The sequence below is a fragment of the Panthera tigris genome, chromosome C1 (genome assembly GCF_018350195.1).
Source record: "Panthera tigris isolate Pti1 chromosome C1, P.tigris_Pti1_mat1.1, whole genome shotgun sequence".
Lineage (NCBI taxonomy): Eukaryota > Metazoa > Chordata > Mammalia > Carnivora > Felidae > Panthera > Panthera tigris.
Window position 1 is genome coordinate 61,694,162 of NC_056667.1, and position 23,932 is coordinate 61,718,093.

At 41.7% G+C, this 23,932-nt stretch overlaps 1 protein-coding gene across 1 annotated transcript in view; it reads left to right on the top strand.

The window, feature by feature from the left end:
- LOC102964317 (serine/threonine-protein kinase TNNI3K) overlaps positions 1-16,353 on the top strand; it is a 288,998-nt gene extending 272,645 nt beyond the window's left edge. Inside the window, exons 25-26 of the mRNA XM_042997580.1 lie at positions 12,533-12,612; positions 15,840-16,353. Of these exons, the coding sequence (XP_042853514.1) occupies positions 12,533-12,612; positions 15,840-15,916 (157 nt within the window). The 3' untranslated portion in view covers positions 15,917-16,353. The remainder of the gene's footprint in view (positions 1-12,532; positions 12,613-15,839) is intronic.
- The last annotated feature ends 7,579 nt before the right edge of the window (positions 16,354-23,932 follow it).

The following is a 23,932-nucleotide window of genomic DNA, read 5'->3' on the forward strand; positions in this document are numbered from 1 at the left end:
TCCATTTCACTTTCATATCTGGAAAGCCATACCACAAACCAGTGAAGGGATGAGGATACCACAACAAAGACTCCTTCTCAGATTTCCCTGGCAATGAATGACATAGAGGGTGGAATAGGCTGGACAGGAAACAGGAATAAGGAGCCCTCAGTGGAGGTTACTGTTCCAATACATGTAGCTGGGGGAGCACAGCTTGTTCCTGAGGCTGAGAAAATGGAAGGAGGCTGACCAATGAATCAGAGGTAAATAAACAAAGATTAAACTTGAATCAATGAAGTTGCTAGGGAGGAATCATCACTCATTCATTTAATACATATTTATTGGGTGCCTAGTTCATGACAATGAGTTTAAGGCACTGGGGAACAAGACACAGTAGTACACAAGATAAGTCCCTGCTGTCATGAAGCTTACGTTCTAGTTGAAAGAGGCAGGCCATCTTAATTTGTATTTCTTCCGAAACAGACCATGAGACAAGGATGTGAGTGAAAATTATTTTTCTGGGGTGTGATCTCAAGCACAGTGAAGGAAAGAGAAGGAAGAAAAAATAAAGGGATATGTATGTTAATGAGTAAGTCACTGCTGTGGGCAACGAAGGCTTAATTTTATGTTGTAAACTCTGAGGGTATAGACCATGTCTCAGAATTTCCCCAACAAGCAGCGAGGACGCTGGAGTCTTTATCCACCAACTCTTGTTCCTCACTGATGGTGACTCATTTGGGTGGGTGGGAAGGAGCATTAGCTACCCCACCCCCACCCCACCTTTAAGTACAGAGAAACACAGGAAACCATGAGCATGTATGCAAACTTCTAAAAGTGACTTCCCAAGTAGACCAAGGTATACAGGCAGAGTACTGTATCTGCCTATACAGGTGACAATGGATAAATACACAAAATGAGATTGTGGTAAATACTATGCAGGCAGTTAGAATAGGTTGGTAGGATAGAGTGACTGGAAAGGTAGTTTAGATGGGCTGGTTAGAATCATGAAATCAAGGAAGAAGCCTGGGAAACAACATTCAGCAGGGCTAAAGAGCAAAAGTGCAGAGTTCATAAGACAGGAAAAAGAGGAGAAATAGAAGGCCTCTGTTGTGGACACAGGATAGGAGGCAGGCAAGAGTGTCACAGGGTGAAGTCCCAGGTAGGTAGCTAGAGGTCAAACCATGAAGACTTCAGCAGCCAGGACAGGGCATTAGAAGGTTGATCAGCCACTGAGAGATTTTCAGCAGGAGTGTGACAGGATGTAATTAAGATTTTAAAAAGTCCATCCTTGTTACTCTTCTTTTCCTTTCTTCCCCCCTCTTCCTAAATGCCTTAGTCCCAAAGCCATTAGATAGGGCTGAGCAAGAGTGACTTCTCCATGGGGTGTGGAACAGGATGTTTGAATCCAAGTATGGTGTGGAGAATGTCCATGTGGATGGTGAGAGTGGTGGTGGGTGGCAGCTGGCTAGCATGAGGTGTCAGAGCTAGAGTGAGAGGAGGGAAGAGTTTTCATGAGGGTTTGGGGCTACCCAGCCAAGGTGCTAGAGCCCAGGTATGGTGAGGAAGGCATCTACATGGGAGAGCAACCTGGCATGGGAGGCCAGAGTGCAAGCCTGGGAAGGAGGGCATGCATGAGAGGGGTCAGTGAAGAAGTTACCCCACATAGAGTGTCAGAGCCCAAGCACAGTGGGAAGGACATTCATGAAGGTAGGTGGTGGCCACTGTGGTTCCATGCAGATTGAGAAGGGTATCAGTTACAGGAAGGTGCTTGATGTGGTGAAGTTGGAGCATGAGGGTGGTGAATAGGGTATAAGGGTAGACAGGCAGCCCTGTCCTAGTGACTGGAACCCACACAGGGTGAAGAAGGCGTCACACCGGGCACAGCTCAGTGGAGCCCAAGGTAGGTGAGGTGGCACCTGCTTAGGGCAGACAGGTGGGAATGTAGCCCAGAGTGGGGTGTCAGAACACAAGAGGGTAAGGAGAGCCACCTGGAGATGACAGTGGAGCCCAAGTGGGGTAAAGGAGGACATCTGTGTATGTGTTGATGGACGCAGGTGTGACAACAGTCAGGGATTTGTACTTTCCAGGGCATTGATCATATTAAGGATAATGGGAACCAGGTTTCTCATTGTCAGAGAAGAGTGTTAGAAACATGGAAAGGGAGAAAACTAGAATGGGCCTTGTGACGTTGGATTGTATTGGAATTATATGAGAGTGGAGGAAGAGGTCTGAATGTGTTTACACACGTATGTATGTACATACATGTTCTTCAGTTTTGCCTGCTCTGTGAGAGGGTCTGGGAGCAGCAACATTTCAACCAAGCATCTAGGTCTTGATTTCTAAATACTATTCTCCACTAAAAGTAAACAGGGTACTTTGGAGAAATGGCAGATTTCAAGGCTGGGACAAGGAGTGTACAAAATAAGCCCGGAATGTCTGGTGCCACAGAGTAGAGAGGTTTTCAAGGGTGGGTGTGTATCAAAGGGACAGCTTGACGGGGCTCTTGCTTGCCAACTATGGGATAATTTAAGCATCAAAATGAATAATGACAGTAACCTTACAACCCCTTGAATAAAATAATAACGAAATCCATACAGAAATAAATAAATGAAGATACTGAAATTTGGTTGAGATATGGGATATTTATATAGTCTCAAAGTAACACCCCACAAAATCCTTACTAATTACAGAAAGAAAAAGAGTAGTTTCGTAGTAGAGAGTCCTGTCAGACACCGCCTTAACCAAGTAACGAAAATAAAGAACACAATAATGGGACAAATCAAAATGTGATGGGATAGAGTGAGGAGAACACAGCAACACCTGTGTGATGCTTCCCACATCACATGTAATTTTAATTTAATCATTAGTAAACTTCAGATAAAACCAAGTTGAAGGATAGTCTGCAACATCACTGGCTTGTCATCTTCAAAATTGTCATGAAACTCAAGTAATGACAGAGAAACTGTTTCCAACTGAAGGAGATTAAAGAAACGTAACAACTAAACACAGTGTGTGATTCTCAGCAAGAATCACACACTTCTCGCTGTAAAGTATTGAGATAATGGGCAAAACTTGAACGGAGTCTGAGAGAAGATGAAATCAAATGATTATATTAGGCTATGTAGGAGAATGTCTTTATTTTAGGAATACAGTAAGGTATATGGGAAATGGTAGGCAATCAGATTGGCAACTTACTCTCAAATGGTTCAGGATTAAAAAGAAAATTATACCATGTTTGCAACCTTCCTTTGTTTTGAGATTGTTTCAAAACAAAAAGTTAAGAAAAAAATTCATACATTTACTTTGGCCACTTCATTTCCCAGGTCTTTGCACAGGCCCCAACCTATTTCTATCCCAGTAATTCCCTCCCTTTGAGAATCCACTTATCCTGCAGCTCCTGTGTGTAGGGAGGGTACCCTTTATAGTATACTGTGTCCCCAGGCATTGAAGTTCACCTGCACGTGTCTACATTTCTATTTACCCCAAAGGGTAGAGTACATGTCCATCACACTCATATCTGGGTTCCTAGCACTTAGCACTGAACCTGGCATTGTGCTTGACAATCAATCATGAAGAGAAGGAGAGAGACAAGGTTGTGGGTATAAATTTGGAATCATTTCTAGAGCTAACAGTGTTAAATGGGAAAAGCAGATGATTTGGGTCCTGCCTAGCCTACATTTGAATTACAGCTGTGTGATCCTGGACAAGCCTTAAACTTGTTTTCCACATGTGTAAAATGGGTTGTTAGGTGCAGCAAAGGTATGTAATAAGATTGGTGGGGCATCTAATAGACTGTGACACTTAGCAGGTATGCAACAAAATTTGGTTTCTGTGTTTTCTTTAAAAACAGGAATAAAAATTAACAAAGAAGTCTAGAACCCCAAGCTGTATCCTGATATCACTATAACCTTGATATATGAACTTGGGTAAATTATTTCACTTCACAAGGCTTCAATTTCATTCTTGGTAAAATGAGGTGGGAAAATGGAGGAGTGAGAAGTGAGCTTTATGACCATCATGCTCCTAAGATCTCCTAGTTCTAATATTTAAAATACTTCCCCTTTTTGAGGGGGAATGATAGTAAGTACAGAAGGTGAAGGATAAGAAGGATGTTTGCTGGGGTGCCTGGGTGACCCAGTCGGTTAAGTGTCCAGCTCTTAACTTCGGATCAGGTCATGTTCTCATGGTTTGTTAGTTGGAGCCCCCCATCAGGCTCTATGCTGGCAGTGTGGAGCCTGCTTGGGGATTCTCTTTCTCTCCATGTCTGCCCCTCCCCCACCTATGTGTGTGCACGTTCTCTCTCTCTCTCTCAAAATAAATAAATAAACTTAAAAAAAAAAAAAGATGTTTGGTATATTTAAAGGATGTTCCTCAGTTTTGAAAGCAGTCAAGGCATGCAAAGTTCACCTCCTACTGGATTGCACAATTCCTCATTTATACCTGCTTAAAGTATAGGTAAATTGAGAGGTGGTAGTATTGTTACGTTACTGTTAAGCACATTAAAAATTGATGAGCCATCAAGGAATTAGCGCACAGTTTCAATTCTTGCTGCATTTTTCCTTGTTCATAATTCTTTTCCTAATTGCTTTTTCCCTTAAAAATGGGGGAGCTGAGACCTTGGATATTTGCCTAATGGCTCAAACAGAGCCATGACCCATTGCCAAGTCTTTCAGGCCTTTTATAGCTGGGGACATTTGCCACTGAAAGAAAGCTGATGGGTTTGATTTTCCTGAAAGAGATATTTTGCACTGACCCCTGGCCCCATTAAATATTTTGGCCATTGCCCATTCACTGTAATGGGAGCAATAAATTTGTTTTAATTTAGGACATTATCAAGTAGGGAATATTGACAAAGACAAAATAATGTTCTGAAAACAGTGGGATGAAATCATGAATAAACAAATATGTTGAACTTAACTGATAAATTAAGAAATGCTTATTCATAAGAGTCTGACTGGACTATTTCAAAGTTAGGCCAAAGGTGATCCCATTTCTAATAGAAATGTCGCCTCTCTTTAGGCCAGAGAAAAGGTGGGCTACATAGAAAGACATTGTAAGGCATGGAGAGGCATTTATCCCTTGTGACAGATCTGTTTTAAATAGATCTATTTGTTTTCAGCTAAATGCCAAAAGGAGCAGCCAGATGACTCTAGTAGCCTTTTCTATGGCAAAGCGTTTACTTTCCTTGTGTAAACACCTTTATTAGGGATCTCAGCAGGCTGCTTCTCTATCTTTTCTTTGTATTAGTCCCTTAGATTAGTGTCAAAGAACTGAAATTCTGGTTAGCTGTTACCTGTATGTGTTTCATGTTGAGTGAAAGAAATGACTTTTCACTTGGATACATTCCTCTTGAGGAAGGGGATAAAGGTGCATATGGCACTGATCTCCTTGCTAATATTCTTTCACAAGTAACATCATTATGACAGATGGCAAAAAAAAAAAAAAAAAAAAAAAACCTAACACACCACAAAGCATATTTGCAAAGCTGTGCGGCCTTGGATGGTGTTGCCTGGGCAAAGTCCAAATGACTAACTCTTCTAGGTTACAGGTAGCCTGAGGGCACTTTTAGCTGCGTAAAAACTAATTGGACCAACTTGAATGGAAGAAAATTGTGCCTGAAGTCTTTAATCACACTAGTAACCTAATGGTTTTCTGTTCAATATAGCCGGAGCAGTGTTTAGGAAGATGAATCCATGCATGCAGCTTAGAAAACCTTGCACAGGATCAGAGAGTTGTGGAGAGTTATAAACATCTTATTTAGAAAGGTTGGGTAGGGGAAAATAAAATTTTCTTAAAGATCTAACAAAGCAAGTCATGAGAAAGCTGACTCTGGCTTCTTTATGATGATAAAGGATATTTTTCTATGAGGATCTTAGTGTTGGTCTTTATATGCAAAGAGTGCAAAACTGTAACTCATGACTAATTCAGTGAGCTCCTCAGATGGAAACAGAACAAGAGTTTGACAGGGACTGCTATTAAATGTAGTGTGCTTTAGAAGAAAGAGCATGGACTGGAAGTCTGAAGACGTTTTTGTTCAAGTTCTGTCTCTGCCTCTTGTTAGCTCTGTGAGTTTATTCAGGTTGTTCAAATTCCTGAGCCTGATATAGAATGGAGGTAAAATTAATGCTTTCCCAGATACCTCATGGAGGTTTTGTAAAAATACTCTAAGCTAATTGATATAAAAGTATGCTCAAGCTATAAAACCCTCTACAAATATAAGAGATTATTATATCATTATGGTAGAACTTAATGTTGGTAGGTCTCTTTGTTTTTATCTAGTTGTTTTAATTTCAGTCTTGCTTTCAATCCATGCAGACTATATTCATTTGCTCTAATTCACCCAATCAAAGACCCCAGCTCTGTGAAAACCATACTTGGACGAATATGATAAAAATGGTTTCTTTTGGACTCTATGCCCACCTGATGTCTTCTTTGGAATGTAATTCAGTCAGAAGCCATTATGACACTAGCAAATACTCTGAGGATTTATGAAATCCCACAGCCAAAACCATGATTCATTGCTCCAGTACCAAAAGCATTTGGCAGGCTTTTGTTTGGAAGCCACAATACTGGCTGATTTTGAGGCTCTAAATGGGGCCATTTGAACTCATTGTGGCACTGCCCGCTCCTGCCACTCTGAAGAGATGGCACCAGAGTTCCCTGGACTCTCTTTAGACAGTACTTTTCTTACTTCCTCATAGGCCCTGGTTAACAATATACCTTTCTGGATTAAGAGATGACATAGTGTGGGAGCACCTGGGTGGCTCAGTCAGTTGAGCATCTGACTTCGGCTCAAGTCACGATTTTGTGGTTTGTGGGTTTGAGCCCTGCATCCAGCTCTTTGCTGTCAGCCTGTCAGTGCAGAGTCCCCTTCGGATCCTCTGTCCCCCTTTCTCTCTGCCCATCCCCTGCCCGCACTCTCTCAAAAATATATAAACATTAAAAAAGAGAGAGATGAATTAGTGTTTTAGAGTTTTTCTCCACCCCTCAGGCATTGCAACATGAATATTCTACAAATTTATCTTCTTTTTAAAAAATTTTATGTCTCTATTTTGAAAGAGAGAGAGAGAGAGAGAGAGAGAGAGAGAGCAAGCAGGGGATGGGCAGAGAGAAGGAGAAATGGAATCCTAAGCAGGCTCTGAGCCGTCAGCACAGAGCTAGATGTGGGACTTGAACTCCCGAACCATGAGATCATGGACCTGAGCCAAGATCAAGGGTGGGATGCTTAACTGACTGGCGCCCCTACAAATTTATTTTCTATAAAAACTTTTGTGAAGGAGCTCAGGAGTTTTTAATACCAGACTTACGCAACCCGTCAGTCAAATCCTTAATGATGGGTTTATGTGAAAGTGATTTCTCCACACTTTTCCTTTGCTTCAACTTAGATGGCAATGCGGTTCTTCCTTTGAAATAGACCACAAAAAGAGATGGTTCCTTCAGGCAAATAGCACGGTTCAGTTACTATTTCAAATGAAAAGTATATAGACAAAAAGCTACAAACACCACCTTGAGTAGTAGCAGTAATGTGTAGCCAGGTATGCTGTGGCAGGTATAGGGAAATGAGGCACTCAGCCATGGACAAATGTCAGACACTTCAGATAAGGAAGATAAAAATCTTCTGCCTGAGTGGGAAATGTAATCTCAAGCTGCCTTTCCAACACATCAAAGCCAGTTTCACGAAATCTACATGGTTCATGAATACCTTCCAAAGAATCTTAGAATGTAAAAAACAGAGGGACCTGGAATGGCACATCACTTGGATCCCTCTACAGCACCCACGGCCACGATGTACTCTAGCCATACCTTCAAAATTTCCAGGAATAGGACAGTACCCCCTTTTAGAACAACTCAATCTATTTTGGGACAATTCTAACTTCAGGAAATGTGGTGTTTTCTTTTAACTATTCCCAGTGTCTAAGGCTCAGCTTAACCCTTTGGAGAATGTCACCTACCTGAAGTCTTGATCAGTCCTGGATATCCACCCAGTGACAGTTCAATCCAACCACTTGTCATTTGGCACAGATCTCCCCTTCTTACTTACAAGCAATCAGGAGAAACAGTGTCCAGCATCTGAGGAAAGTAGATGTGCATATTTCCCCCTTGAAATTTATCCTCACCAAAAAGAAATAAAGCATATCTAACATGATGGATTTTTTCTTTCTGAATAAATTACTCATTCCCCAGTGCACCTTTGTAAGAAACGATGGCCAATGACTATGTTTATCTGTACATGTACATCACAGAACTAATTTGAACTATTTAGCCTAAAATAACTGAAATTAATTTTAGCACTAAAAGTGAGATGTATCAGTATAATGTGGTAGTGTGCAAAAACTAACATAAAGATTCTATTCTCTTTATTTTTTTAATGTTTATTTACTTTTGAGAGAGAGAGAGAGAGAGAGAGAGAGAGAGCATCAACATGGGAGGAGCAAAGAGAGGGAGACACAGAATCCAAAGCAGGCTCCAGGCTCTGAGCTGTCAGCGCAGAGCCTGATGTGGGCCTTGAACTCACAAACTGTGAGATCATGACCTGAGCCCAAGTCGGACACTCAGCCGACTGAGTGAGTCACCCAGGCACCCCTCTGCTATTCTCTTCAAAAGAGAAAATTTCATTACACTGTCATTAAACATATACATGAAATCACTCATATAATATTCTATATCATTGATATATATGCCTCTGTATGATATATAGGTCCTTTTAACATAAAGAAGGCCACCTAGTTGACCAGCAGTATTGAAACACTGCAAAATCGAGTGCTTTTCTTACCTGCCATTGGTTCACATTTACTTTCATTCAATTCATGGGACAGCTGCATCACTGGAAATGCCTATTTTCACTGGCCACAACTTCAGCCAACAGAGGTCCCGGTATGTCTCTTAAACTCTGGGCTTCTGTGAAACTCCTGCTGAATTCTGGATGTGCATGAGTTGAGGACAACTACTTCCATGGATCAGGGTTTGGTTTCTTCTGCTTTGTTTGACCTGGGCACAGTTAGCTTCCATCTGTCTGTCATCCTAGAACAGTGTCCAGAACCAGCCAATGTGGTATCTCCTGGGCAGGAAGGTTAAGTCCCCTGGCATGAATTGCATTTAGCAACTGAATAAATAAGACAGCTTGGAGATGGGCTTTTATTCATAGGAAACCAGATAGCCTTTTTGATGATAAAATATTTATTCCCTGTTATCTTGTTGTTGCCAAGACCACTATGTATAGCACATTTCTTAAAAGGAGCTGGAGTGCTTAAGAGGTTCTAGTAGGTAGGTAAATTTTAGGGTATTAGTAGGGTAAATTTTATCTTGAAAAATATCTTGAATGACAGTCTGTTGCCCAGAACCGAGTGTGGTTTGCCATTTAATGTTGATTGAGATGATCCCATGTCCCACTTTATGGCAATACTTTTTCTTTTTTAATCATTGCTCCCCTCTAAGAAACAGCTTCACATTATCCCTTAAGAAAGTGAGGCCAAACCTGCAGTCATTTTAAGGCAGCTAAGTGGATGAAGCAGTGTGAATTTATATTAGAGTTTAGAAAAATCTCACTTCTCCAGGTGAACATTTTGTAATAATTTTATTTTAACTATTTACAAAGTACCAGCTAAGCCCTGTGGGAGATCCAAAGATATCAGATGGGATGTCTGACCTCCGGGAATAGGCTGTTTAGTGGGCTTCACTAGCATACAAATACAGGCCATTGCCACACACAGAGGCAGACTCTGATAAGCACTGTGCTAGAAGTACAAAGTACTAGAGGGTATGAAATTCTAAGTGGGGTTTCCAAGAAGACTTTGAGGAAACGTTTCCTTTGAGTTGGACCTTGACACATAATAAAAGTAGGTAACATTTATTGAGCGCTTACTACATACTAGCACTTCCCAAAATCTTTTAAACTTCTTAATCCTTTAATTCTCATGATTAACCTTATAAGTCAAGTGTTGTTATAATTCCCATTTTATAGTTGCATAATCTAAAGCAAAGAGTAGTTAAATAACGTATGCCCAAGGTCATTGCTAGTAAGTAATAGAGTCAGGATTCAAATTCAGGGAGTGTAGCACCAGGATGTTCCTTCTTAATGCTTCCCCTTAGAGACAAATAAGATGTCACTGGGGCTCCTGGGTGTCCCAGTTGATTAAGCATTGGACTTCCGCTCAGGTCATGATCTCAGGGTTCATGCACTCAAGCCTCGCGTTGGGCTCTGTGTTGAGAGCTCAGAGCCTGGAGCCTGCTTCGGATTCTGCGTTTCCTTTTCTTTCTGTCCCACCCTTGCTTGTGCTCTGTCTCTCTCTGTCTCTCAAAAATAAATAAATGTTAAAAAAAATGTAATGTAAAAAAAAAAAGATGTTACTAAGCAGACTCAAGTAGTGGGAGCGGCTGAACCACAACCGTGGAGGAAGGAAAATTCAGGATGTTTTAGAAAGTACAAAGTCTATTAGCGTGGCTTGAACTTGGGGTGAAAAGATACTGAGGAATTGTAGAACATGAGATACACACAGAACGCAAGTAGGTTTGGAAGCAGAGGGTTTGGAACGTGGGCCTGAGGAACCGCAGTGGGGAACAGGGAAAAGTCCTGGCAGGATTTTTGTTACCAGAAGACCTTGTACAGGGGAGGATTGAGTGACCTAAGAGAAGGACATTATTTAAGGACCTATCAATTAATTAAATTGTTCAAAACTTTTTTTTTTTTTTGGAGTTTCTCCTACGTGCCAGGCACTGTAAGTGTTGAGTATATAGCAGGGAATAAGGGAGATAAGACAGACAAGGCTCCCAACTTCATCGTGTGATAGAATATATAAGTAAATGGATAAATGGACAAGATAATTTTATATAGCTTCATGTCAAAGAAACACATTGACATGAGATAGAAAGTGATGATAAGCCAAGGAAATGCCACTTTGGAACGGTGGTCAGGGAAGGCCTCTCTGAGGAGGTGATGTTGCAACTGAGGCCTGAATGACAGAGGATCCAGGCATGGGTGAAGGCAGGGCAGTGGTTCATTAAAGCAGAATTTGGGTTCATTAGGAAGATCATTCCATGCAGAGTTAGCAAGTGCAAGAGCTCTGGATTAGGAAAGAGCTTGGATGGTGTAAGGGACAGAAAGAACATCATGAAGTGCTTACCAAAAGATGGGGAGAAGGGTACGAGTTGAGGTTGAGGTAGGCAGGGCCAGGGCCTTGTAGGTGAGGGGAGAGCATTGGAGTGCATTTTACTCTAAATGAACTGGGAAGACACTAGAATGATTTAAGTAGGAGAATGTCTTAATCTGTTTTATACTGTGAAAAGAACATTCTGGATAATATATGGAAAAGGGGTTATCAGGAGACAGGAGTGAAAGCAGGAACATCAATTAAGAGGCAAACTGCGGAGATCCAAACAAGAAAATTATATGGCCCGGATCTTGAAGGAGAAGGCAGATGAGTGGATTAGGGTTCCATGATGGAGGCAGAGCTAAAAAACATTTGCATTAGGTGAGAGTTGTGAAAAAAAGAAAAATTTTGGCATAAGTAACTGAATGGTGTGGTGCCGGGAACCGAGATGCGAGCTCTGGCTTGGGACGGGGGAATTGAGAGTTCTGTGAGCACAGTGAGGGGAGCACTGGGGGGAACTAGGGAAGCCTCCTGGAGGACGCTAAAGTTTGGGTGAGACATGGACACAAGAGAAACCACAGATATATGATTAACTGACAGATGTGATTCGACATGAGGGTGAGGGTTTTGATGACTTCAGGTTTTGAGTCTGAAGAGGTAAAAAGAAAACAAGCCCATTAACCAGTGTGGTAAAAGGGTAGCAGAAGTCTGAGGGAGAGAAGGATTAAAGAAGAAATTCCTGTTTGAGTACCGGATAAGCACCCAGGCTTTGGAATCTAAAAGACCTGGGTTTGAACCATAGATGAGCCAGTTACCAAACCTGGGTAACAAGTTACTTAACTGCTCCGCCTCAGTCTCCTAATCTGTAAAATGAGAGAAACGTTTGGTAATAAGGATTAAATGAGATGATAGATTTATTCGTTTAATGCATTGGAATCATGCAGTAAATCTATTATCACTATCTCATATAATTCCGACTATAATAACAGCAATATAATAATATCTCTTGGCACGTGTTTTACTGATAGTGATTATTACTAAGATAATACTCTGGCTATTAGTTCCTTTTAAGAAATACTTGCAATTATATTAACTCAGGATTTAGATTCAACACTCCTTTTTGTTACATTTAATCATCCAAACAAACTGGAAATCATTTATGTACTTTTCCCATCTTACAGGTTAATAAACTGAGGCTCAGAAAGGGTGGCGTGCCCAAGTTTACAAAGCCGGGAATCGTAGCCTACCTGGAAGAGCCAGCACTCACACCGAGATATGACTTACTCCAAATAATTCTGAACTCTCTCCCAACTAGTCACTTGTAGCATAAAAACATCTTTGTATTACTTTGCCAGTTTTCTGGGATCTATCCTGAGTGAATAAGATGTGTTTTATAAAAATGTCGTTAGCAAACCACCACCGTAATTTTCACAGTGCGAAATCATGTGTTGCATGGAATTTTCCAGTGCTGGACAGTGTTCTTCTCAAGGCCTGTCTTTGGAGGAGATGAAGAGGGGTCTTCAATTATCACCCATTGACAAATATGGTAAGTACATAGATTGTTCAGAATGATTAAGGAAACTTCCCCTAGGAAGGTGATATTTATTCATAATAAGGAAGAATAGATTCTATTTTATAATAGGATGCTTTAAAAACAGTATGTTATAAAAGTACAAACTTTGATCTTATGTAACTCTGCATTTACCTTTGAGTTTACTAATGTGTGTGCATAAGTGTGTAAGGATATGTGCAAGTATATCAGAGTGTGTATATACATGGAAGAAGAGATAAGTCTCCTGCATCTTGTGATATTCCAAACACCCCGTTGCCACCTTCCTGAGTTCACTGCCTGTAAGCCTCACATCACAGGTATGTAGGGAGGAGAAAAACAAGAGATGAGTTTCTACAATTACGTCATATGCTGGGGGAGCTCCTCCCCTTTGGCAAGTACCTAAGGGTAAATTGTAAACCCAGCCATCCCCTCAAAAACCTAGAGAGGCGATGGAGGTATCACTGATGGTATCTTTTTGCACAGGTCTACTTTACAAGGAATTAATCAAGCTCTTTGAAATAATTAACACAGTTCTATGCAGGCCCTTGGAAGCCAGAGGCTGGGTAATCACCCTTATCACCAGCTGCCATATTAATGTGCTAGGCCTGTAATGTCCTTTTTCCAACCTCTAAGCCCGAGAGTCTCTATATTTAATTGGAATTTTAGCACAATGGGCTCATTTATTCATGGGAACTTTCCTTGACAATATGGAGGACCGAAAAAAAATGTATGTCAGTTAAAGAGATCAGATTTATTACAAGAACTGGGTTTGGGGAAGAATAAATTGGATGATGTGTTCCCGGTTCTCTGATTTAGTGAATGGTAATAGACCCTGGAAACCCTCAGCTTTGGGATCCTCACCAGTGCACCTCGTTTGCCAAGTATTATTACCTAAGGCATTAGAAAGCCTTTAAGAAACGAAGGAAAAAAAAAAATGTTCTGGATAGATGCAGACAAACTACTTGGGAACATTAAAGAAAGGAAACTTTGTGCTCCGACTCCCAGGACGTGTCTAGAATGCAGCCGAGTGCTTTTTATCATCAGCTTTACAACATAATTGGCCAGTCCAGTAACCGGGGAAAATGTGCTCTAAGTGTCACATCATCACATTTTTTATAGATATACTATCGTTTTTTCAAACCTTTACAGATGTGACCACACAACCACAAAATATAGGGCACGTTTTGAAATGTGTGCTTTGACCAGAAGTCTTTCCTTTCATGGTGGATGAAACATTTCAAGATGAAGCATTTCGTTAACCTAACGATCTGTTTCTTAAAGGAATAAGACTTTGGGCAGAATTCTTCAAGATGGAGAAGGCAAAAGTAATGCAATAAGGCAAAAGTTGGGTTTCCCTATGCATGTTTGTGCCAGAGTTGAAGAAAACATTAGGGTGTTTGAAGGGAGTGAGAGCCCCAACAGGCAAAGAAGATATATTTAAGATCTCCTTCTAGGAACATCACGTAGTACAAGAAAGAATGCTTTAATTGCCCTCCATTTCCATTTTATAAACCAAGTGTGGTAAAATAGCTACATTATGAACCGTTTCTTCCTCTCCACCCTCAAAGACAGGGCTAGAAAATGAAGATAAAATTACATGCATTGCAATTTTCTCTGTATGTGAGACCTTTCTCCCTACAGCAACAAAATGTGCAGACACGGCTCAGTCTTTTCCTAAAGCCTGTGGTCAAATTTCAGTTGGGTTCCTCTTAAGCCAAGTGGCCACACAAGGGCCTGTCGTTCAACTTTGGCAGGATGCATCAATAAAAAATGTCAGCACCCAGGCCCTGCTGGTTTTGCTACCCGTCCCAGAAGGAGAGTGTCCCCCCTTCTCGCCGCCACACACACACACACACACACACACACACACACACACACACACGAGGGATGTGCACTCACAATCAGATTTCCACTGGAGCATCACAGGCCAGTAAAATCGCATGTGGTACACTAGAAGGTTATTGATAGCAATAAAAGGATTGCAAGCTTATGAAAGCATCTATCCAAGCCTGGAATGAAGGTGCAGTTTCAGTCTGAACAAAAGGAACTATTTTGCTTTAGGATGTAGATTTTATGTAGGTCCACCCGAAATTAGGATTCAGTGGTGTGTATCCTGCCTCCCCTCATCTCAGCTTCCCCTGACCACAGCCTTCCTGCCAGCTGACCGGGGTCAACCCTGCTGGAGGTGAGCGAGACAGGCCAGTCAGCAGCAGCCCCAGCACCTCCTCTCTGGAGAGTTTATGTGCTGCCTGAGAGACGTTGACAGAGACCCTTCTTATGAAAATAAATAAGCCTATCCAACTGCATATTGCTAGATGCCTTGATGAAAATGTAGATGGCTGAGTTGGTTCTGAAAACTCAGCTATCACAGGGAGCAAAAGCAGCAATAGCTGTTGACAAATGTGCCCATTTTCCCAGAAGCAATGAACGGCTTCCTCACTTGCACTGGAAAAGTTAACTGCTTCCCTGCACGTGTCCTGTGTTCTCTAGGACAGCGGCCGGATCCTGAGCCACTAGCTGCATTCTGTGGACACAGGGCTACTGCTTCAACGAGCAGCAAATACCACCGGTATTTAGACCTAAGCATTGAAGTACACTTAAAAACCGGGTGCTCAGGGAGGAAAAACAAAACAAAACCCAACCAGAGCTGACCTGCTGTAGAGAGTGGCTCTTTCCTTTTTCTCTCTGCTAGTTCCACCTTCTTTTTAAAATTGCCATTTGCTCAACACTCACTGTGTCACACACTGTACGGATTGTCTTACCAACGTTACCAACCTTACAAATAAGTGACATTAGTGTTCCTATTTACAGATGAAGACACTGGGGCTTAGAAAGGTTAAGTGGACAAAAATCACAGAACCGGTAAGTTGTGGGGCCAAGGTTTAAACCCACACTGGCCTGACTTGAAAGCCCATGATTTTAGCCATCGTGATACACCCCCTTCTGGAACAGTCCCCTTCTTTACTCCAAACTTGGCCTGCGTGGGTCTGAGTCACACATCCATCATTTGTGTTCCTCTGGTCTCAGCTCTATGTTTGCATTTTAAATTTTGCCTGTGTTTTACGACTGCTTGCCAGCAGCCTTCGCCCAGACTCTCTGTTCACGTGAGCCGAGAGGAGCCGCTTGGCAGCTGTGGTGCACTGGGTGAGGCCGGTTAAGAAAAATTGGGAAGATGGACTGAAAGGCCGATAAGTAACAGCTGAACTTCTATTCTGATGCAGGCTACGTGTCCGATCCCATGAGCCCGATGCATTTCCATTCTGGCCGGAATAGTGGCAGCTTTGAGGACAGCGGCTGACAGCGTTCCGCATATACCTAAGGAGAGATTTCCCCCAAACTGACAGCAACAATTCCTACCGTGGCAGGCTTGCTTCCAATTATAATATTTTACCCTCTAAGGTCTCCTTAAATTGGCTTGTTTATACTGGTCCTCTTTAATTCCCTACCACAAGTTGGGCTTTGGATTTATGGCTAAGGAATGAAATGCAAAGGAACCAAGACAGAATGTATGTAAAAAATTTGTTTGAATTTTGTAACTGAAAGAGCAAATTTATATCATTACTTGGAGATGGGGCCTAAGACTATGGTGGGCACTTCACAATGATTATGTTTTCCTAGACTGAATTATGTGGACTTGCATTTGAGAGCCACGGGTTTGATTTTGTAGAATATTGTTCTTTTTCTTCTCTCATTAAGTTACCTCTAGTGTTCAGCTCTGTGATTAAAGGTTCTTTGTTGGCATCCAAAATGGATTCAGAAGTGTACTGACTTCTGAGTAAGTGTTCTTTAAGACATATTGGTACAAAGAAGTAATGACCTTCAGATCAAGACGCTTGCAAAATACTGCATGTACTTACTTAGCCTCCTTTCTACCTCATACCGAGTGCTCTGTGGTGTCTGGGCATCCTGTTACTGTCAGCATCAAGGTGTCATAAATGCTACTGGTACAGTTATGACAACTGATCTGCAAACGCAAACCTGCTGTTCATACCCGAGTCTGGCACAGTGCACTGGGAGGATGTCTGAGGTACCCCTGGCCTTCCTTCAAAAAGTGAGAAAGCTGGGGGCACCTGGCTGGCTCAGTCAGTAGATCATGGGCCTCTTGATCTCAGGATTGTGAGTTTAAGTCCCACATCAGGGGTAGAGTTGACTCAAAAGAGAGAGAGAGAGAGAGAGAGAGAGAGAGAGAGAGAGAGGGAAATCTGCTATCCATGTTCATTCCACTCAGGAAGAAGGGAGTCCTTCCACCAAACAAAATAGTTTTTCTACTGAAAGGCAGACTTGGGAAAAAAAAAAAAAGAGGCAGGAAACTATGAAAATTCAGTGTGATAATTACTGCTTTTAATCTTGCTAATGAAAAAAAAGAGTTAGTAAAGGAAGATTGGGTAGTCGCTAAATCAAGGTTTCTAGATCCCAGCACTATTTACAGGTCGGAGGGAATCATCTTTGTGGGGGCTGTCCTGTGCACAGTGGGGTGTTTAACAGCTTCCTGGCCTTTACTCCCAGATGCCAGTAACAGCTCCCCTAAAAAGCCTCCAGACATTTCTAAATGTGCCCTGGGGGACAAAGTTGCCCCAGGATGACAGGATAAATCCTGAGAGGACAACTAGGGTCTTGAGGAGAAATGAAAGGAATCTAGAGCCGAGCTTTGACTACATTTAGACAAATCTGCTTTCTTCTCCTGAGCAATGTGGGCTCATAGACAAATGGAACTGGATGGGAAAAGTGCTGATTGTTCCTCCCATGTCTGTGGTGAGCTCCTTCATCCTCCCCTCTCCCCCTACAGATTAGAAATTACGTTTCTTGAGGGCAATTTCTATCAGAACAACGACCCCATCTCTAAAACCTCTCCGAGCCTTTTCTATGACCTGTGGTTACAAAGTTGTAAGTCCTCTGAACAGCTTGGGGCTAGCCTGTTACAGTCCAGTAGAAGTTAAAAGCACGGAACTTCCATTTACATTCATTCCTTTTTAGCCCCCAGCCTCTTCGTCTCCCCACCCAGTCATTCTGGAGTCATAGATGCTCTTTCCCACCGTGCAATTTGCCAAGGGGCTCTCTAATACACAGGAACAAGGAGCTTGAAGTGGTCATACAAGCATAAAGCTTTCTAGTAAGGAGCTGGCTGAAGAGCCCCTGTCTCTACATCTCTCTCTCTCTAGGCCTCTCCTCTGGCTGCTTTAGGAAATGAGCTGGCACCTAGCCTGGGGTGGCCTTGATCCTTTTATGAGTTGAGTTGAAAGGAATACCTTAGAAAGTTAAAAAAAATAATAATATAAGTAATTAAGTAACTTAATACCCAGTTTTAACTAAAGATTCACAGTAGGGGTGATGTTGATTATATGTATAATCAGGACAGTGCTGGGGTAAACCTGCAGTCCTTCCAGTTTCCCATGGAATGCGGCCATGTCCTGAGGAAGGACAAAATTTATGTCTGAAATTTATGTCTGAAATACCTCTTTTAGAGGGGGATTTTCTAGAACAAATTTGTGACACTCCCTTTCTTTGTTTCCTTTAATTAGCCACCTCCTCTCTCCACAATGTATCTCCCTACGTTAGTGCTTCCCTCTGGCTCTTGTCAAGTATCTGCAAATAATGAGACTAATACGTCTTGATTCCTGAGAAGGGGAACCTTTTCACAGATGCCAACCTGTAGCTCGCAAGCCCTTTTCATTACTGCACCTTTAATGGGGCCCAGCTATCATCTCAGAGCTAGTCTTGAGATCATGAGGCTGTGTGTGTGTGTGTGTGTGTGTGTGTGTGCGTGTGTTTTTTCCTCCTTGCTGAAAAATGTCTCACTAATTGCTTTCTTTTTCTGCTGGTAAAAATGAACTTCTGTGATCATGTTTTTGCATGCTTAGCACATTACATTTTTTTCTATGTGCATGCAGCACTGAGCTCACTTCGAAGATGTTCAATTAGCTATAATTGTAAGCCAAATTACAGCAGCACCAGGAGAGAGTTATTCCAACAGAGTGATTATTTGGGTTAAATTATTTCCAAAGCTGACATTTCCCTGGGAAAGAGGAAAAAATGGGTGCTAGTGGTACAGGAAAAGGCTAGTGCTAGATAATACATCTGAAATGAAGGACCTGATTTCTTTCTCTCTCTCTTGCTCTGTCTTAATTTCCTTTCCTTTTTTTTCCTTCCTTCCTTCCTTCCTTCCTTCCTTCCTTCCTTCCTTCTCTCCCTGAAGTCACTCAGACCTTCTACGGTACTTGTATAGCCTTGGGCAAGTCACTTAACCTATCTGAGCTCCAGTTTATTATTATTTGTAAGATGGTAATAAATAACATTTCTCTTGTAGAATTGCTATAAGAATTGCATATAATATAAAATGCATTGTATAGTTCCTGGAACACCATAGCAGATATTGTTGTAAATATTGTTTATTGTTATTCTTAAGTCACCATGCAGCCAAAGAGCTGTACTACAAGAGGAGAGCATGAGAAGGGTGGAGATTTTTTTTTTCTCATGTGGCAATAACCATCAGTGTCCCTAAAACCCCCTAGCAAATAGCAAACTTCTGAGCTTATCCTTCTGAGGCAGTGTGAGCCAAGATCCAGCAACCTTAGGATGGTCTTATTTTGTAATGTCTTATTTACACCTGAAATCAAATTAGAAATCAAATCCTTTAAGTCAAATACAAGAACCAAAAAAGCATTCTCCAACAAGGAGGATGCTAAGTAAAAATAGCAAGAAAACACATTTATTGAGCACTTACTATGTGGCAGGAACTGTTTTTGGTGATTATAAGTGCTATTATTTCACTCATTTCTCCAAATAACTCTGGAAAGGGAGAAATATTTTTTTTCTTTATTGCTTAAGTGGATAATGAATCTAAGCTAGTATAGACTGGAACCAGGTGTCAAAACTAGGTTTGCCTTGCACTAGTATCCGTGATTTGTTCACTACCCAGTACTGCCTCCTTTGTGTGGAGGGAACAGAATAAAAATAGCAAATGTTCACAAGCCAGAACTGTGGTAAAAGCAAAGAAATCTGCACTTTTGCAGTCCTGGGGAAAATTTGGGAATTACCCAGGAGAAGTTTCAGGGACCAGAAAAAACAAACCTTTCCTGATTGCTGTGGCTCATTATTGCAAAGTAAAACCAAAAATATAATCATCATCATTTTCTCTGTGTTAATTATGGAAAAGAAGGGGCTGGAATAATCTCAAGGCTCAAAAAATACACATTGTTATTTTCTAGGCAGAATGAACCAGAAATGATTGACAGAAGCAAGACTCTCACCGTGATAAGCAGGAACAAAAAAGTTATGAGGGCAAAGCACAGCAATTAGGGAAGCCAAGGAGTTTCACGTTTTCCACTCCTCATTAGCACACTGGGTAGGGAAAGCAGGGAGAGATAGTGTAGCCATTACCAGTAAGATTTGAATACCTTATTCCTTCCTAGTTTTGTGTTGCTTGAAGTTACTCAAGCATGCAGACTGAAGAGCTCCCCCTGATCCGTTCCCTTCCATATTTCAAGAGCCACGAGGGCAAAGATGAGCCATTTGACATTTGCAGTCCCTTCCCCGGTATCAGCTGAAGGCTCAGCTGCTGAAGTAACAGACTGTGGTCCAAGACTGTCAGCTCAATTAGCACCGTATGCAAAACATGATGGAGAAGCAAAGTTCCTCTCCCTCCTTGGACATCCTACCTTTTATGAGGCTAACTGGAAATAAAAAGAGCAGGGGTTGCCCATTTCTCCTCAGGCCAGAGATCCAAGGCAGCACAGCGGCCGACCCAGTGGCAAGGCACTAATTAAATTAGGCTTCTTGAATTGAAACACTGCCACGGGTGCCAAGCCCTGCTGATGAGGACACATCTCCAAAGCACTCTCAGTCAGGCTTTCTGTGTAATTAGTGAGATAAAAAGAATATTATCTCAAGTATCTGTCTTTTAAGCAATGGGCTCATATGCAGAAGAAAGGTATCTTCGCCATCTTTCAAAAAGGGTTTGAAGCTCACTGATTTCACTAACCTCCATCTCTTCTTTTATCTCAACTAATCAGTAAAGGGTACGACTCCAGCCAGACCATGAAATGCAATAAAAATCATTTGAATGTTGGTTTGCCCTTCAGTTTTCTACTCATATAATAATTGGTGGTCTGCTCAACGCCACTTCAAAAATGAATCCTCAGTGAAGAATACCAGATTCTTCTTTCAGGGTTTTTTTTTTTTTTCTTTCCCGAAACTCAAATTAGTCTAAGGGGAAAAAAAATCAATGTCAAGATTGAGGATAATTTGAAGTAACCAGAATAAAAATGAATGGAACATTCGATGACGTATGTTTATCCTATACCAAGTGCAAAACTGCAGGAAACAGAATAGCATAAAGCAGTTCTTAAATGTCAGCCTGTGTCAGCATTACTAGAGGACTTATTCAGATACAGATTTCTGGGTCTCAGCCCCAGGGTTTTAAAATCAGAAGCTTTGGAGTGGGGCCCAAGCCTTTGTATTTCCAATAAGTTCCCAGGAGATGCTGGTGCTGCTGGTCCTGGGACCACATTTTGAAAAGCACTGACATAGGGGTACCTGGGTGGCTCAGTTGGTTGAGCATCTGACTCTTGATTTCGGCTCAGGTCATGACCCCCAAGTCGTGGGATCAAGCCCTGAGTTGGACTACACACTGAACATGGAATCCACTTGGACTCTCTATCTCTCTCTCCCTCTGCCCCTGTCCCCTGTTCTCAAACTCTCTTAAAAAAAAAAAAATAGAGAAAGAAAGAAAGAAAGAAAGAAGAAAGAAAAGAAAGAAAGAAAGAAAGAGAAAAAGAAAAGCACTGACAGAGTGGTTAAGGGTATAAGTGTTAGAGTCAGACTTGGTGAAGTTCTATTTTTTCCCCTCATTGTGTGACCTCTTGTGGGCAAGTTACTTAGTCACTTTCATCCTCAGATTTCCCATCTGTACCTCACAGAGAAGGTTAAGTAAAACAATGCATGAAAAGCACGTATCCCGGTGTGAGGCACATGATAAATGTTCCATAACAATTGGCCATGCTTTAATATAACATGACTGAGAGGGGAATCAATCAAGCACTAAGGGCTAATCATTTATTTCCTGGGAAACTAATGAAAGGATTGTGGCTGAGAAAATTTAAGTGTTTGTAAGACAACACCTAAGTTAAGGTCCAACAATTTAGGCCGTATAACAAAAAGAATGAGAATAACACAAAAGGCACAACATGGATAAAATTATAACCAGACTTGCAATGCAGTTAAATTAAACATAAACAGTTAATTATTAATGTCTCCAAGATTCAAGCATTAGACACCTCTTAAGGGTCATTTCAGATCTTCTTGGCCTCACCTATGCCATTTGCCATTAAGTCACCCACCATCACCATAACCAACTTCTTGTGGGCAACCTGACCATGCCTTGCCTCAGGTCAGGCTAGGTCTCTACTGCCCTGCACCTCCCAGATCACTGCTATTAAGCTCCCTCCCTTATTGCTTGAGGAGACATGTCTCAGGTTCTGTAGACCTTTGCAACAGAACCTGGCTGTTAACACCTGTGCACCTGTGGAGTAATCCTTTGACCAATGAGACACCAGAGCCAGGAAATCAGTTCTTCTCTCTTTACCACAACCCCTTGTCCTGAGGTAGTCATAGTGCTTCAGAAAACAATTTGGTGAGACCGGCAATCAGTCGCCCTTGATACCAAATGACATCCAGCTCAACACCACACTGTAGGGTTGGCTCTCCCTCCTCTCCTCCATATTCCTATTTTCCTGGTTCCTGCTACCAGGGATTGCATTACTGAAGAAGTAAACAGTTTATGAGCTTTTGCTGGGGGTCTGCCTTCTTCTAAGACCAAACTAGGATAGCAGGCATGCAAGTGATTTGAATTTTGACCACTAGCTCCTCCATAGTAAGGAGTGGTTTGTGGAATGAAGGAATAAGTGGTCAAAGAATAATTCAATTAGAGTAAGAATGAATTAACAAATGAATGAAGGGTTCAGGAGGCAGCTAGGCTAAGACCTAATTTTAGCCTTGTTTCTTTCAGCACTTTTTGAGTATCCTGTTTATCTTGTTACAAGATAAAGTGAGGCATATTCAAAATGTTAAGTTTGAGTGAAAATCTATTTGAATAGGGCAGAACCAAACCAGAAGTGGTTAGGACTGCTTCACCCACAGGAAATGGGACCAAGACTTTTATAGAAAAGACAAGGAAGCAAAGCAAGGAAATTATTTGATTGACTACAGCTTAAGCAGTTGCCTTATTTGGGAAAGCTTAGCTGGCTGCTTGTGATTGGTTGTTCTTAGGTTTTAATTTCTTAACCTTGAGACATTGAGAGGCCTAGGTTTGGGTTCGCTTACAGAACGTACTGAGGTGTTAGAACCACCTCACTCTCGTGGCCTCCTTTTTTAATGAATCTAACACCATTTTCACTCTGTTTCAGCTGTTAGGTGTGATGTACTCAGCACGACTGTGTTTGGTCATGTCCTCTGTAAGTCCCCCTATCACCAGCAAAAGTGGTAACAGTTCTGGATGTTTGTTACCCTTGCTCTAAATTTCTATAAGCTGATTTTTACCTCTTTCCTTTTGATTCTTGGGATTTCTCCCATTCCACCAGTCTCACTCATTTTTCTACTTTATTAGGACATTCCTATTTAGCCTTCTCATCATCACTGGTATTTATTCTCCTCCCTAGTTGTGTGTTCAGTGTCTCTCTGCAAGCTGGAAATGACTTTTTGCATGCCTTTTGGGAAGTCCTGTCATTTGCATGAAAATAACTGGCTTCCTGACAGTGCCAGGAGGGTACTAACCCCCCCACCCCCCCACCCCCTCCCCCTCCCCATCCCCCACCCACCCTCCCCACCCCACCCTCGATCCAACAAACTCTGTGTGTGTGGTGCTCATTCTTTCAGCGGAAGCATCCCTCACCTCCATGGAGGTCTAATTAATGAAATGTCTTTTTATTACTTTTGCTTTTAACTCTTCAATGCTCATTAAATATGGGCTTTGTGTACTTTTTCGTACCAGTCTCAAGAGAATAAGGGAGCACACCCTCAAGTTTTGTTATAATAGAGCCCACCTACTACCTTATAGCTCCTCCTTAGTTTCGGTAATTGCCTGCTCATCCTTCAAGCCATGGTTCTTCACAAAGAGAATAAGGAAGCTGAATTAATTAATTAATCAAGCAATAATTATTAACAAAAGACTGCTGGATTGGAAAGGCACCAAGTTAGAGAGGAGGATGAAAAGCAATGGAGTATTGACACAAGATTGTTAGTCTGCTGCTCTGCAGAACCCCAAAGTTCTACAAGTATTTTTGGCATCCACATATTCACCAAAAACCTTCCATCTTCTAGA